At 47.0% G+C, this 17,059-nt stretch overlaps 1 protein-coding gene and 2 long non-coding RNA genes across 3 annotated transcripts; 2 read left to right on the top strand and 1 right to left on the bottom strand.

Annotated features, from left to right (window-relative positions):
- Positions 1-3,971: 3,971 nt before the first annotated feature.
- Positions 3,972-11,317, bottom strand: LOC123020906. The gene is made up of 3 exons (XR_006414212.1): positions 11,065-11,317; positions 4,610-4,847; positions 3,972-4,226 (listed from the first exon to the last, which is right to left on the bottom strand). It is a non-coding gene; the product is annotated as an uncharacterized LOC123020906 (long non-coding RNA).
- Positions 6,655-11,019, top strand: LOC123020905 (7-alpha-hydroxycholest-4-en-3-one 12-alpha-hydroxylase-like). The gene has a single exon (XM_044425159.1). The coding sequence runs from the start codon at positions 7,450-7,452 to the stop codon at positions 8,986-8,988; it is 1,539 nt and encodes a 512-aa protein (XP_044281094.1). The 5' UTR covers positions 6,655-7,449; the 3' UTR covers positions 8,989-11,019.
- A 60-nt stretch (positions 11,318-11,377) lies between the features above and the next one.
- Positions 11,378-12,705, top strand: LOC123020909. The gene is made up of 2 exons (XR_006414214.1): positions 11,378-11,610; positions 12,500-12,705. It is a non-coding gene; the product is annotated as an uncharacterized LOC123020909 (long non-coding RNA).
- Positions 12,706-17,059: the final 4,354 nt, after the last annotated feature.

Genomic DNA, 17,059 nt, shown 5'->3' with positions numbered 1-17,059 from the left:
TCTTTTCTATACTAATGATCAAAGGAGAAATCAGAGAAAAGGAGACAGAGATTATTGCTGCAATAGAACGTCAATTATTCTTACAAGGTGTCCTAATCCATGTGCAAGAAAATGCTTGCACCTACATGTATCGTTTCTCTGATATATATAAAAAAATGAACACAGTACCAGAGGGCTGCAAGTCTGAGCAGAAGAATACTGGGGATGGGAGAACTTTGTAAGGGAGTATCCCTGGTGGAGTAAATCAAAGGTCTGCCTAATAAAACTAATCCTTTCAACAATGAAGAAATTAAAATTGCGAAAGATTTTGCATATCTTGGCTCAGTCACTCATGGAAAGGGAGGTTGCAACCGAGAAATTCAAAGACTGAGAATCAGAGGGACTAGAAAGAATCATCCAAGGTAAAAATGTTTCAAGACCAAGATCATACACACAATTGTATTCCTAATTAGTGGGTATGGCTATGAAAGCTGGATAGTAAACAGAGATAACAGGAGTTAAATGGGTGCATTCCAAACATGGTACTGAAGGCAAGCTTTGAGAATAACCCTGGACTGACAGAAAGACCAAGAAGTAGGTCCTAGATCAAACAAGCCAGAGCTTTTCCTAGAAGCAAAAATGGCAAAACTGAGGCTGTCATAGTTTGGGTACATCATGAGAAGGCCAGACTCTCATTTAGAAGATCTAAGCAGGGCTGTCCTGGACAGGATATTCTGGAGGGCATTTGTTCACAGGGTGGCCATAAGTCAGAGACAATTTGATGGCATATAACATAGAAACAGAAACTAAGCGAGTCAGAAGGGGCCTCCTGGGCCATCTAGTCTGACCCCCAGCTCCAGCTGGCTCTGCTCACAACATGCCCACCATGTGCGTGTCCAGCCTGTCCTTGAACACCCTCACCGATGGGGCCTCACCCACCTCCCGGGGAAGCCCATTCCACACCCTCGGGGTCCTAACCATCAGGCAATGCTTCCTGGCATCTAAATGGAACCTGGGTTCCCTGAGCTTTGCTCCATTGGAGCACATCCTGCCTTCCTCTGCAGGGGAGAACAGGTCTCTACCCATCTCCGTGTGACACCCCCTCACATACCTGTATGTCGCCAACAGATCCCCTCTGAGTCTCCTCTTCTCCAGGCTGAAGAGACCCAGTTCCCTCAGTCTCACCTCATACCCCATCATCCCCTGCAAACCGGCCACCAACCTTGTGGCCCTTCGCTGCACTGACTCCGACCTGGCTATATCCTTCCTTTAATGAGGGGCCCAAAACTGAGCACAACACTCCAGTTGCGGATATACCAGAGTCATAAAAAGTGTCAGTAATACCTCTTGATCTAGAAGGCACGTTTCTGGCTATGCAACCACGGGTGGTGTTCGCCCTCTTGACCACCACGTCACACTGCTGGCTCACGTTCAGCCTGCAGTCGACCAGCACCCCGAGGTCCCTTTCGCAAGTGCTGCTCTCCAGCCACTTGTCCCCTAACCTGTACCCATGACCCCCATTCCTAGACCCATTCATAAGACCTTGCACTTCTCCACGTTGAACGCCATCCTGTTGTCTCCTGCCCAGATCCTTCTGGATCCGGAGTAGCAATGAAGTGCAGCCAGATTCCTCCAGGAGGACAGAATGGACGTGGTCCCGTCCCATGGTGCTCGACTGCAACTTGACCGTCATCTCATTCAAAAGCACATTCTTACAAGGCTTCTATGGCTCATCTAGTCATGACATCTAAGAGCTAGGGGTAGTCATATCTTCCAGCTCCTTTATCTTCTTGTTTTAACCCCAGGGGCCCGGTCTTTAGATTCAAGGATACTTACGAGAAACGAAACCTCCTATGTCGAAGATGGCAGATGGTTTATGGAATCGAGTGTTGACCTAGAGGTGCAGAATATAACAAACAGGGGGAAAGAAACAGGTACCCTTGCTCTCTGTGGCTGAATTTCTTCTCTGAACAGGCCGCGAGATGCTTTGTGGGCCTCCCGATAAAGCCACCTGAGTGAGTTCTGCATCAATTCCTCTCCCCAGACTAAGAAAAGGCAGTATTTGAATTATATCAGCTTTCCGAAACTGTCTCCATACACGGCCTCTAAATCCCATTAAAGTCAAAGTCAGGGAGGGACAACAGTGTTGCTCTTACAGCAAAAGCACTCCTTATCTAGAGAATGCCTGGGGAACTGGCAAGGCAAGTAACTCTACTGCTTTTCCTGGGAAGCTGAAGGCTATGAAGCTTTGGCTTGGCTTCAAGAATCTCTCCTGGTTTGGAACACTGGGATAGTTCAACTTTAATAACCCCTTTTCCTGTTGAACTTTAATAGCCCCTTTTCCTGTTGAACTTTAATAACTCCTTTTCCTGTTGAACTTTAATAACCCCTTTTCCTGTTGAACTTTAATAACCCCTTTTCCTGTTGAACTTTAATAACTTCTTTGCCACTCTTCCAGTGGAATCCATACAATACATTCCTACATTCTAATTTTTAGAAACTCCATTAATTTCCATTCCGTTTAGAAGTAAATGTTCAGATTTTGGCAACTTCTTGACCAGTGAAGAAATGAATGAAAATTTCCCCTACATGCACTAGGCAAATTCAATGGGTAGACTGATTCCCGGTATGGAGAAGGCCATGTTGGGCTTCTCTGCCTTGTAGCTGATAAAAGTGAAGTCTTTCAGTAGGAAGAGATGACCGCCTTAATTTGACATTGCAAACAAGTCTGTTTGAATGTACAAATGCAGACTTGTAAATGCTTCACATTCTTCCACCTGAATGGGCTTATCTGTCCGTTGCACTTTGAATGCTTCCAATCTCAATTTATTTCCATCCTGTTTATGAAAATCAATGTGAATTTTGGTGAGGTTGTATCGAAAAAACGAGGCAAACAAAATTCTCACTCATTGCTACTAATAGTGATAGATTTAACTAGCAACTCCTTCCTTATATGCTGGCCTGCCCCCTAAGATCTGGGTCAGAGGTCCTTCTTCGGGAGCCCTCTTTGAAGGAGATTCAGGGTATCCACTCAGGTATCTTCTGAGTGGATACCCAGAGAAGGGCCTTATCTGTGGTGGTGCCCCAGCTGTGGAACATGTTCCCAGAGAGGGGCACCTGGTGCTGACGATTTATGCATTTCGACCCCAGGCCAAACCCTTTTTATTTTCCCAGTATTTTAATTGCTGTTTTAAATGGTTTGTTTGCTTGGTTTTTGCTCATGCTGTGCTTTATTGCTGTATTGCCACCCAGGGACTTTGGTGAAAGGACAGGATGAAAAAGCTTTTAATAAATAAATAATAGATACCACTCTTTATCCATGAAGAAATCCTCTTTTAGAGCAATCTAAGGTATCAGTCATGCTCATCTTCTCTGGTGGTGAACTCCATAGCTCAATTATGAATTAGGAGAAGAAATGTGTAGTAAGTGACTCTCACTGCCATTCTTGGTAGGCACCCCAGAGTCATCATGACCTAGAGGAGGAAGAAGAAGAACAAGAAGATGACGACAACTCAGAGAGGGGAGATTTGGAAACTCAGGTAGAAGCAGAGGCCTCTCCATTGGTCAGAGATTCCAGGCTGACCAGGAGAGCAGAAATACAGAATTCCTTAAGACAAAGCATGAGCTTGCCAGGTATTTTTACATTGCAAAGGAAGTGCAGCAGTGGATCTGCTAGGAGCTGGCCTTATCTGAAAAGCAGGGGATCATTAGCATACCTTGGGGCTGTTCCCCCCACCACCCTGAGAAGAAACTATGGAGGAGAAACCCTGCAGATGGGGAGGGGGAGCAAGGGTTGCTGCCCGATTAAAGGACATGCAAAAGCATATCTTTGCATCTGTGGATTTATTTGGATTTCCCCAGCATTAGCAATCACGTTTCCTTCCCTGCATCCCCTCTGAGCCCAACTGCCCACAAAGTGGCCAGAGTTCCGGCTTCTTCACTGGCTTTCCCCATCTCTCCATCCAACCAGAAAGCTGTTCCACTCGCCTCAGGCCTTTGTTCCTGCCTCTGTCCTCTGCCAGTCGGAGAAGAAACGATTCTAGCTCCTTCAGCCCCCGCAGCAAGACTTCACTGCTGCATTTGGCCTAGCGGAACAACGGCAGGCAGAATTGGTATTTCTGCCACTGCAAACTGCAGAGCGCGGTTCGTATGCTTGGCACACAGTCCCAGCTCAACCCGGCGACGGCCGTGTGTTTTGGCACCTCTTGCCCCAGGCGTCCTGCTCCAGACTTGGGGTCCTGCCGATGCTGAGGGAAGACAGATTTGGTCAATGATCAGTGGGGATGAGGCTGTTCTCAGCACATAGTCCTGGGAGGGGGGTGTGTGTGGGTGGGTGTCCCGGAAGGGTGCAGCACCCCTTGATGCACAATTGGAGTGCTGGCGGCAGCAAGCAATCACTGCAAATGCTAAGGTAGGCTGGCACCTCCCCTTTGCAAACGGACAAACGGACACTCACGGCGCACCCAGTTCAGGACTCCGTGGACACGATGCAAGCCAGCTGCCCACGGCATCCCCCCAGCAGGATGGGCGCAAGACCCCCTCCTGCCCAGCTCCTCAGCAACTGGTATATGCAGGCAGAGAGCCCGTAGCCAGCAAGGCTAGTAGCCACTGGTAGCCTCCTCCCACTTACGTCCCCCTCAGCCTGAGCCTGGGACTCTGCTGCTTTAAGAGTCCGAAATGGTGCCCGCCATTCTATCTGACCACGCAAAGCGATTCGTGCCCATGGAAGCTTATGATGCCGCAGTGGATTCGTGAATCTTCAAGGCAGCCTCCCGCAACCTGCAGAGGCATTTGGACTGCGACTCCCACGATTCCCATCCAGCAGAGCCATGGAGCAGGAGTTCTGGGTGTTGGCAGTCAAATTGTACCTGGAAAATTGGAAAAGGTGGGGAGGTTGGGAAAGGCTGCCCCCAAGCATCTCCCACATCGGCTGCCTTTCTCCAGCCAAGTACAAACCCCAGTGCCAAGGGAGATCATGTGCCCTTTAGAGTCTTGCCACACTGATCATGTGAAATGCAGGTGCCCGCAGAACAGCTCTGCAGATCCAAGGCGCTTCAAGCGCTCCAGCAAGCCAAGGCAAGCTGCGTGACATCTCTGCTTGCTTAAGCCCTTTTGGCAGGCAGAGCCACCTCTGTTTTCCCCTAAGGTAAGGGGCCCGACTCAGCTTGGAGGAAGCCAACCCCGGCATTCCCTTGGTTATACGAGCAGCCAACCCACATGACCCTGGGAACTGCTCTGTGGAGTGAGGCACCCTCAGAATGCCAGAATTCAGTGGTGCCGAGAGGCAGTTCTGGACTCTGGACGTAATAGAAATTTATTTTTATTTATTATTATTTATTAAAACATTTTAATAAACATTAAAACAAAATAATAAATTATGACGCGAAAGGGGGCTAGCCTCCCTTCTCATTTAAGACGATGAGGATGAAGTGGCTGAATCGTAATTTAAGATGATGGTGAGACCTAGGGCGCTGCTCGAAAAGCCAGGATACTTGCTTGGGTGATTCCACAGCACGCCCCACGGATGGCAAGGTGGTGCATCCAGGCCCCAAAAGAAAGAACCAGGGCTCCAGCCCCACTGGGCTGCCCTCTTGCCCCACTTCTGGTAAGCCAATCAGGCTGGCCCAAACATTGTTCCCCAACCCCCTAGGTAGGAAAGTGCAGATTTTGTTCTGGGTTCCACAGGCTGTCAGTTCCTTTTGTTCCATCGTCCACATCTGAATGGAGCTGCATCTTCCCCAAAGCACTCATGCGCCGTTGCACAAGGAGGCGCTTATGAAGATGCGTAAGTCGTCCCCAAATCTGCATTGTCACATTTTGGCCTATGGGAGGAAATGCACATTTTCTGCTGGTCCCTCTGAAATGAATTTTGGTATTTTTCGACAATGAAATTTGCAGAAGATTCAGGGTCTACGAGGCCATGGATTCCAGAATGTTCAGGAAAAGCTGGCCCGTTGCAGAATCCATGAGTCAGGTGTACATAAATCCAAGCTCAGCTGAAGCCATTGAGGACCTCTCCAACATCCTTGCCTGCAGTGAAGAGAGCAGGTTCCCACTGCAGGGAATCCTGCTGCAATTGTTTGGGCCAGTTAGCAAAGCCTTCCCTAGGCCGTGGATGCTCAGGTGGTTGCCAAACAGGGATGTGCACCATAAGCTCGGCCAAAAGAAATCTTACCTATACCGCATGAAAATAAACATGGGGCCCTTGACTGCAATCTCATTTGCACCAGCTAGTCGCCTTCGACTTATGGCAACCCTATGAATGAGCACCCCCCAAAATGTCCCGCCCACCACAGCTCGGCTCGGCTCTTCCAAGTCCAAAGCTGTGGCTTCCTTTATGGAGTCCCTCCATCTCGCCTTTGGTCTTCCCTTCCGCCTCAACTTTTCCTGGCATGACTGTCCTCTCCAGAGAGTCAGGCCTTCTCCTGATGTGTCCAAAGCAAGACAGTTTTGTCATTTTTTGCTTTTAGGGAAAGCTCCGGCTTGAATTGGTCCGGGAGCCACTGGTTTGTCTTTCTGTTGCTCCAGGTTATTTCCAAAGCTCTCATCCAACACCTTGTTTCAAACACATTTATTTTCTTCTGGTTGGCTTTCTTCACTGTCCAGCTTTCTTCACTGTCCACATATGTTTTATGTGTTTTATTTGGTTTTAACATGTTTTAATATGTTTTAGTTTGGTTTTAATATGTAAGCCACCTTGGAAGGCCTCGGGAGCTATAGGTAGCCTATAAATGCATGTAGACACATCACGTATGAACAGTTAGTATTTATTCAAGATGGAACATGCAGACTTGTCACCAAAGCCTGACTGATCATGCATTTAATGAGATGGTAACCATTTTATTGTGATCAGTCACCCAGTAGTGGAAGTATGAAGAAAGCATCCAAGTTGTGTTGCTACGGCGGATGAGGATGGGACTTTTGCAGTGCGCTTGCCTGGCCTCGTACGTGGAATTTTACAGGTTCCTCATCTTTCATTGGCAGGACTGCTATCCTTTCCTGCGGCTGCTCACGGCATCTTTCTTCCCACAAGTATCCCATAATGAGAAAGAGATGCCGGGGCTTCTGACTGGCAGCACCCAAAGCCATGTGTGAGGAGGTGCCCAGAATAGATCTTCATTTCATCACAAAGCGGGCAACCTCAAGACTAAGTCTTTATATTAATCTGCCCAGTATCCTGTCCCTACAGCTAAGCTTAACATGTATTCCCAACCACAATATTCACTTGCTTAACCTGATTTTCTCTTTTTCTTTTAAGGAAAGAGGGAACTGGCACAATATAAATGCCATAATCATGTAGGAGGTGTGCTCCTACCAAAATACTGTTAATGATGCAACGGCAGGACAACCTCATTTGCCAATTAGAGTGAGGCAGCTTTACCTAGTTCTACCGAGCCAACCTATGACTTCACAGAAAGGTCTGTGCTTCTGTCCTTTCCAGAGAGGAGCATTTCTTACAGCTCATCAACAATGAATTCCTGGGAGATGGTGCTTTGTGCTTTCTTGGCGGCTTTCTTTGCAACCATACTTGGACTTTATAAAGTAGGAGCACTTCGCAAGAGGAAAGCCAAGGAACCTCCACTAGACAAAGGGTTTATTCCATGGCTAGGACATGCAGTAAGTTTCAAGAAGAACCCTCTGGAGTTTTTGAGAAGGATGCAGAAGAAACATGGGGATATTTTCACAGTGCTGGTTGGAGGCAACTATCTACACTTTCTGATGGATCCTCACACTTACAGATCCATAATAAAGGAGTCAGAAGACAAACTGGATTTTTATACATTTGCATCAGTTATAGTTTTTAATGCATTTGATTTTCATTCAACTGAATCTCAACATAAGATTGTTCAAATGGCTAGCCACCAGTATCTCCGGGGAAAGGGTCTAACTGTTCTGAACCAAGCAATGATGGAGAAGTTGAAGGATGTAATGCTCCATGGCCAGGATTCATGTGATGGGGAAAGGGCCTGGAAGCAGGACGGAGTCCTTCACTTTAGCTACAAAACCATCTTCCAAGCTGCTTTTCTGGCTTTGTTTGGCTCTGAGCCAGACCAAGGTGTAGAAAGCAAAGGAAATTCTATGAAGAATAAATTAGGACCGAGTGGAGAGTTGTTTGAAGATTTCCAGAGGTTTGACCACTTCTTTCCCCAAATGGCCTTCAATTTGCTGGATCCTCTGGGCAAGAGGGAGACACAGAGGCTGAAAAACATATTTTGGAACTTTCTCTCGGTGGAAAAAATTTATCAGAAAGACGATATCAGTCCTTGGGTGGCTGAGCAAGAGCAGAAGATGGCTGAGGTAGGGATGACGGAGAAGATGCGGACCAAATTCCTCCTGCTGCTTCTCTGGGCATCTCAAGCTAACACCGGTCCAGCTACTTTCTGGATTCTTGTGTACCTCCTGAAATATCCAGATGCAATGAAGGCGGTGAGGGAGGAAGTTGATGGTGTACTAAGAGAGACTGATCAGGACATGAGGCCGGGCAGCCCCCTCATCAACCTGTCCTTAGAGAAGATAAAAACTCCGCTTCTGGACAGTGCAATTGAGGAGACGCTGCGCCTGAAAGTGAGTGCCTTTCTCTTCAGAAGTGTCGTGCAGGACATCAATCTCAAGATGGGCGATGGAAGAGAATACGTCCTCCGGAAAGGAGATCATTTACTCCTTCTCCCCTTCATGGCTCTGCAGATGGATCCAGAAATCCACCCTGACCCCCAGACCTTCAAATATGACAGGTTTGTGAAACAGGATGGTCTAAAGAAAGAATTCTTTAAGAACGGGAAAAAGCTGAAGCTCTACAGCATGCCTTTCGGTGGAGGATCCTCCATGTGCCCGGGGCGATTTTTTGCTGTTAGCGAAATGAAGATGTTTCTCATATTGATGCTCGCCTACTTTGACATGGAACTGGTTGATGCGGAAGAAGAAATCCCACCGATAGACGGAGCACGTTGTGGCTTTGGAACAATACATCCTTCTCATGATATTCAGTTTAGGTATCGGTTGCGATTTTAAGGGAAGGGGAACCTACTCCAGCTTTCACCACTTCTCAGTACTTTCATTTATAAAGATTTATTGTTGAATCTTGGTGGAAACAATCTAGTAATTTCATCTTCCTATTGTTTTCTTTAAATCTGGAATGCCAAAATTCCAGACAGTGCCCGTTTTATTTGGTAGTGATTGAAGAAGTAAATAACATCTGTTCTGAAGGGTACGTATGGCATGAGCTTTCATAGTTTAGAGCCTGTTTTATAAGATATATAAAAGTTGGAGGAGGAGTTAGAGGGTTGGGGCTAGCATTACAAAAATTCAGTTATTTACTGATCTCCAGTTATACTCAGTGGGAGTCAAGATGCTTAAAATTTCCCAGACTAAGATTTGTATTCAGCCCTGAGTGAGTCTGGACTTCTGCATTGTCCAGTGTGAATCAGACTGCTTTTCGAATTTCTAAATTGGAATCGGAATCAAATCTTACAGTTTGTGCATATCCCTGTTATGTACTTCTTGTTATGAACCATACTGAATGAGACGGGGGGTGTTAAAGATATAGCAACATTGTTCAAGAAGCTGTTTAAAGACCTTGAAGAAATAGCTTGTCCCGCTTATGTTCTAGATTAATTGCATTCTTAATGGTTAGTTCCTGTAGCACCCTGGACCTTCGCTGATTTTCTTTCGGCTTTTTTAAAGGAGAGTTTTGCTGTCATTTAGCCATTGCTTTTAAACTGTGCATTCTAACTTTTTTATGGTATGTAACCAGACATACCATACAGCTTGCGTTCCAATGTATAGTCTCTTTGAGTTCAAATACTGTGTAGAGATCTGTTCAACGCACATCAAAATGATGTTTAGGATTGGGGAAAGGGCGGAAAAGGGCCACTCAGATGATCTGGGGGTTGGAGAGCTCTCATGGCTGCAAATCTGCTGGTTCTGTGTTAGCTCCAGCACTGGGGCAGGGGACAATGGGTGGAAGTGTGCACCTGCACCCATGTTCCACATGTACGTTTCCTGAGGGCAATGCTTGGCCAGCGCATGGACAGAACGCTGCATTACATGGACCCTGAGTTTGATTAAGCATGGCTCTTCTTATGTTATGTAATTAATGGCTGGATTTCTTACATAGCGCATGGCCATCCCTTTCCATTTCTGGTCAAATTGCTGTAGTCGTATTTGAAGTGAGACCCGTGACAACCCATGGATGATTGAGTCACCAAGTTTCCTGTGTGCCATAAATGTTAATGAATCCAGGTGTGGCCTTATGCCTATTCAGACCCATTCCCAGCATTCCTTAGCCACCATGGCTAACATGCATAGGACTTCAGTCTTAATTGCAAATAAAACTAGGCTGCACAGCTCTGGTGCTCTAAGTTTCAGATCAATAAATATAAGCATCCAGGAAAAGTGGTTCCCACTGAATCAGCTGATAATCTTACGTTGTTTAACATATGCTTATAAATATGCTCTGTTCAATTGTAACCTCACATCTATTGTGAGGTCTGTTGATAGGCTGAGCAAAAAGGATTGAGTGTCTTGTCAGGTTACAGAAGGAAACGAAAATCAATCTGCTAGGACCAGAACTGGGATTTGTAGTCAGTTCTGCTGCTGGGATACTTCTGGCAATGCAGCCACTCTCTCCGGTGAGGTTCACCTGCCTGTACTTCATTATCTTTTTGGTTCCAGCCAAAGAATCTTCTTTTCTACCAGACGCTTTGTTTACAGGTGCATTCTTCCTCTGCTGGCCAGTGTTGTATTGCATACTTTTAAATATTTACACTGTATTTGGCATTTGTTAACTGTTTGTGTGCCATGTCAGTCTTTTAAGTTTTTGGAATCTACAGGACAATATTGATTATTGGATGGATTCAGCCTATCATACATACTTAAATAAAATATTTTCAAAGCACAAGGAATATGGACTGCCATGTAATTACTGCACGGGGGGGCGGGGGTGGGGGGGGTTGGAAATTTGGCATCTTAGTGTCATCTGTACAGGGATGCATTCCTTCTTCACTTTGATTTCCAAAACACTCAGGTAGTGAATCAAACGGAATCAAAATGTCACTGCTAAGAAATAAGAGGATCATAACAGCTCACCTGGCAAAGCCCTGAAGTTTGCAGGCGTCCATGTGACAGCCACTGTTCTTTTGAACTTCCGTCTTGAAATAATGCAGATGTTTGTCTGGGTTCCTTCTGCCCTCTTACCTGGAAGACAGCCCTGGTGAGAACTCAGTAGAATCCATCCTGCTCCTCCACAACACACAACCATAACGATTTTAAGAAGGATATTTTTCACCCAGTTCCCAAACTGCTGAAACTTGAGCCAGAAGTGACAGGCAAGCTCAGCAGAAGGAACGTGTGCAGGCTGCCAGCTGTTGAAAAGCAAGCAGAGGGCACCACCTGCAGTCCAGAAATGAGAAGCTTGATTCCCTTTTTCGTTGCCGCTCTGTGCCGTCAAGTTGTCGCCAACTTACGGCAGCCCTGGGAATGAGTGTCCCCCGAAATGGACAGCTCTTGTTGGCACAAGGCAGCTGAGGCACTGATCCATCCTCAGTAGCTGGTGAGTGTCTTTTACCTGGAAGTCTCATCTTCTGGCACTAAGTCTTCTTTCCCTTCGGTTTGTTCCATCATAGGATTTGCAAGGTAAGGAGATTCAGAAGTGGGTTACCATTGTCTTCTTCTGCATAGGACTTGTCAGAGTTAGCTTGCGCGTCCCTGCCATTGTACGCAAAAGATCCTCCGCCAGTGTCATCTTCAGCTACCACCACTGCCCGGTTGCTGCCCCTCAGGAGTTTCTGCACCCATCACGATTAGAGAGACCCTTCTCTTCTGCTGATGAGCCCATTCCTCCTGAAGAGGGGGGGCTGCATCTTAGTTGGATGTCTCCACTTTGACCATTCCACCTCGGGTGACCCTGCTGGAGACCCCAGTGAGACAGCCTGGCCTCCTGGTGCCGTTGCTCTTTGCTTCTCTGACACTCTCCACCCTCCACCATGCTAAGTTGTGCATCTAAGAGGGGTGCCTCCTTTTAGCTACAGACATTTGGGGCTCTTTCTGGCACTGGCTTTGTAGGTCACTGCTAGAACACCTGCTTGTAACTCCAGGTAAGGCTGGGAGGACTCCCAGAGGGTCTCCACCAGTCACTGCTGGCAATACTCCTCTAGACGAACCAAAGGTCCAACATATGATAAGCCAGGCTCCTATGCGCCTGTTATTTTTATGGCACAGAAGCCAAGTGCCATCTGGCCAAGTGAGAGGATGCCATGTGTCCCTCCCACATCAGCATCCATGGGGCACCATGCACGGGGGTGGGAGAGCTTTGTGTCCGATGCTTCAGACAGGACTCACAGTACTGGGGCAGAAGGAACTCAAAAGGAATTTATGTTTAAAATACAAAAAGATACCAGCACACACACACCCTTGAAACTTGCAAAAGGAAAGCAATACAGAAATGTAGTAAAAACGTACTTGATTTAGCTCAGATTTTACATGTCAACGTAAATCATGAAAGTTTTTACTGCTCTGGTAATAGGTGGCTTCTTTCTACACGCTCTCGACATACAAGGACAGCTGGATTAGGATCAGAGGAGGAAGTGAAATTGGTGGAAGATACATCAATGATTTAAGCTACCATATTATTGGCAGGAAGCAATGAAGAATAGGAACGGCTCCTGAGCATGAATCCTACTTTAAATTCCACAGCAGAAAGGCAGAATAAAACGCAACAGATCTGAACAACCCGTTCATTGTTTCATGGATTATTCATTTGAGGAAGCTTGATCTGCTCTAAGTAGGAAACATTGTGAGTAGAATGTGTCCACCGACTCATTGCCATGAGTAATTTCTAATAAAACATAAATGCATTTAGGGCATCCTTTACAAGGCAGAACGGAATGTCATGAGACACATGAACTGGCTTCAGTCGCGTGCATTAGGCAAGGGTGGGCAAGCACATCAGTCCTGAAAATAGCCACGCCGGAGAAACGGTGGCATCCGAGACCTGTTTTCCAACTCTATATAAAAGCTATGACTGCATCCTCATAATGACTGCAAGCCTTGCTTGTGACTGTCCTACTTGCGTTGCCCTGATTGTTGAAGGGCCAAATTAAGAAGGTATTCTAACATCTGGCCAGCAAAATATTTGCATGCTGCTTAGCAAAAGGATTGGTCTCTGCCAAGCAGGTTGTCTGTTCATTTGGTGCTTCTGATCAAGAGAACCCAGGAAACTGCCTTCTGCCAAGTCAGTCCCTTGGCCCCATGACTAGCTCAGTGCTGTTGACTCAGACCGGCAGCAGTTTGCCAAGGTTCCTGGCAAGATTCTCCCTTAGTGGCACCTGGAGAAACCAGAGATGGGCCTGCATGAAAAGCAGGGGCTCTCCCATAGATCTGCAACTTCTCCCCACATACAGAAGGAAAGAAACAAAACGTCTGTTACCAAGGAGAAAAGTGAGCAGTGAAAACATCTGAGAACTTCCTAGCTCAATAACAACAAATGCAAATAATGTGAAATGATTTTGGCCCCAAATTAATGCTAAAATTAAACAGCAGGCGATGGTCTGTCCACATTCCAAGCACTGAAATGGGTTATTATGTCTAGCAGGAGCAGGAAGAGCTGAAAAATCCTATAGACATGAATGCACATCGATTTTATCTTTCAGATTTGCCTCTCATCTCATTTTCTCCCCTTTCCATCTTTCCACATTTTTCTCATTGCTCAAGCAATGAAATGCAAAACGCAGAAGAACATTCATAACTTGTACACTAAGGGACAGCTAAGATCTGTTGATAAATGTAAGGTACAACGAGAACAGAACCAAAGAGTGAATTTAACAGAGTTGGTCCTGGAAAATGTCATGGCCTTTGCTTATTTGTGATAAAAAAGAGTCTGTGATTTAAAAAAGAGACTGTAGGCTGTAATTTGAAGCCCTGCTGAAGGGAATGTATAGTCCTTGACAAGAAACAGGCTGTCTCAGATAAAAGAAAAATTAAAAGCTGCTGCAGACAACCGAGCCCCCAGTGAGAGATGTCAAGTAAAAACCTTCACCCAGTTTTGTTGAAAGCCTTTTTTGAACATGTACATTGTGTTTGATTGGGCTGCGGCGGAAGGGCCTCATTCAGACCTGGTCTCCCCACCTACACAAAAGAAAGCAGAACTGTCTATAGGATATAACATTGAAAAAGCTGACCTGAAAGTAGCGTAACTGACATGAAGGAGCAGGTCTGACTTGGCAGTGATAAACAGGGTTACAACTAGTCTTCTCTTGTTCTTTTCCAGTGTGGAAACTGTCTTGTTTCTCCATTTTGGAGAGAGATTTTTTTATAGCATACTTTAAGTAAGGTTTTTCCTCTTTACCTCGCTCTCATTATTGAGGCCTAACATGACTTTTAACATCAATTGAAATAACTGCATTTTTGCTAGATTAGTTTTTTGCTATTTCACTGGGGCATCTCTCCTTTTGCAGATCTCTCTGCCAATCAGGTTCTCCTAAGTGATCATTATCTCTGGCAATTCTCCCAATTGCCACTAGCTAGGACCATCTTGGGGGATCCACTTGATCAAACCAAAAAAAGTAGTTTTCCCTGCCACCCTTCCAAACCACTGTACCCAAAGTCAACCACAAGGGTTACTGTCTGAATACCCCTCTAGGGTTGGGATGAACGCTGTCAGAATCTGTCCCTCCAAGCATCCTTGGGCTTCCTCTTGAGTTCAGCTCAGTCTTCCAAAGTTGGTGGAGTTGAAAAGTCTGCAAATGTTTGTGTACTCCTGGTTGCACAACTGGCAGCCCAGACGGAGGCTGTGAGGGACTCGGAAGAGCAACGTTGCCATTCCGAGGGGCATCCTTTCCTGCGGAGCCCTCAGGACAAACCTTCTTCAGCATCAGGGACCAGCACCCCACATGGTGTGGGAGAGGTGTGCTCCCTGCAAAGCACACGAGGCTTGAATCCTGGCAAGTGCTGGGCACGCGCACCAGGGAATTGGGCTCAGGGCTGCTGCAGACCAGACTGGAGCCCGAAGAGCCAAGACCAGGGAATCCAGTGGGTCTCTCCTGCACCCCAGTGGGTCTCTCCTGCATCCCTTTGGCCACACCACCAAGTAGACCCCACGAGCAAAATTATAAGACATGCATAATGTTTCCTATGGATTTCAGTGGCCTCTTCTGATGATCTAGGTGAGCTTTGAGGTGGGTTCACTCTCCTTCACATGCCTCCTGTCTGTGCCTCCATCTCTTGAATGCTTCCTGGCCAATGCAGCCCCCAAAGTGGGCTGTTTGAAACATTAGAATAAAAACTTTTCCTGCAATTCTCTCTCTGTGCATTTACCCACTTTCTCCCGGGATCAGAAAGTAAATAGGACGACAGGCACAGCTGTCAGCCAATAAGAACAAAGCAGATGGTGATGCGTATATTGTTAGGGTGGTAGAGCTCTGATGCCTGGAGTGGCCCCTTCTATTGCCACTCTTTCTGTAGGACTCTATGGTGTCTTTTTCAATCCTCGGGTAACTATGGCATTTCCAAGTATCGATGTCACCACAGACCACTGTGGGAAGCAGAAGAGACTGGTTTTCCGGCCTGAAATGAGCTGTGGTGACATACCATCACTGGGTCTGGACAGCAAAAAAACCCCATAATGGTAAAGATCCACCATTGCTTGTCACAACACACAAACCCAGTCACTGTGGCTGCCTGCAAGGGAAGGAAGGGGAAAACTTTCCAACCTCCCTGTGCGGTAGGCAGGGTCAATATTAGGTTGCCACCACCTTCATCCTCAACCTCAGACCCTCTGGGCAGGGCGAACCAAACATTCTTTAGGGCTCCCACGCCATAGCCCAACTCCCCATAAAACCAAGATAGCCAATCAGCCCTGAAGCCCAAGGCAACTAAACTTCACACTGAATGGAACCAGAGAATCCCATGCAAAGTGGAGGATCATTTTAAAATGAAAAGGTGAGAAAACGGGGGGGGGGGGCAGGAAGAGGCAAAGGATTCAGATCCAGTACAACCAAGAGCGTGCCGAGTCCTTTGACGGTGCTTTGGGAAAAACAGCACACAGCCAACCCGGCCCCACACATTCCCTGAGCAAGGGGACCCAGAGGCAGAAGCCCCCAGACAAGAAGAGGCACAGATTGAGGGGGCGGAGGAAGGGTGTGGGGAAGAAACACAATGCACCCATGTTGGGGTGCTGGCAAACGGACAGCAGAGCAAGGCAGGGCAAACCTGTGCGGTGCTTGCGCGACTCTGCAAAGCAGAACAAACAGAAAGTTCAGCAACACGGCATACGCTGAAGCACCACGATCACGGGCTTTCGAGTTATCCTCTGTGCGTGAAGACAGAATTATATACTTCTCGTCTTGGCATCCGGATGCACCAGCGGAGCAGGGTCGTTAGGGTTACAAGGGAGGAGGACCACACAACCCAGGCAGCCTACTTCAATGCTCTTCTGCACATAGCTTCTGCCTGGTGTGAGAACCACTCCAGAGAACTTTGGCTATTGAATCAGGTAGAAAGGTACCTGTCCTTCTCGTAGGCCAGCAAGAACCCCAGTCAAGGAGGAGATATTTCCAGAAGCAATGCAGAGAGAATCTAGGCCAGTCTGGAGTTCGTCACAGGAGTCCCAGTTTCATGAGGAAGAGGAGGCAGAGGCAAGATCAAAGCAGTCCAGAGTCTGCTGCACAGGGTTTGTCATAGCAAACATTCTGGTCAGTCAGGGATGCTTAGGTAAGTGGTCCAGTTGAGTAGCCAAGGGGCTAGGAGTCTATCAAGTCTGGTATCGCGAGACAAAGCCCAGACTGCTTCAGTTCAGGGTTTACAAAGCCCAGCCTCCCAAACTGAAATACCATGATGAGGGTCGAACTACGTGACACAGCACCAGTGGGGCAAAACAACAGGCACATGGCTTACGGAGTCATGCCAGTGCCTGTATCAGTTCTCCCATCAACTTCGGTTTGGGAAAAACTAAACTTGGGCCCCTGTGCTACAGAAACGTTGGGCAATCTATCCACATGCCTGCCTGGAGCTCCCTTACTTCCTGGGAGACCTGCTCTGGCAGATATTCTAGAAGAGGAAGACCACCCCCCCACGTCCCCACCGCCCA

The sequence above is a fragment of the Varanus komodoensis genome, unplaced genomic scaffold (assembly GCF_004798865.1).
Source record: "Varanus komodoensis strain SLA01 unplaced genomic scaffold, ASM479886v1 scaffold15, whole genome shotgun sequence".
NCBI lineage: Eukaryota > Metazoa > Chordata > Lepidosauria > Squamata > Varanidae > Varanus > Varanus komodoensis.
Note: the sequence above shows the minus strand (reverse complement) of the source record. Positions and strands in the feature narration are given on the sequence as shown.

Excerpts from the sequence above, each read along its gene's own strand:
- LOC123020905 (XM_044425159.1), top strand. The coding sequence starts at position 7,450 with ATGAATTCCTGGGAGATGGTGCTTTGTGCTTTCTTGGCGGCTTTCTTT.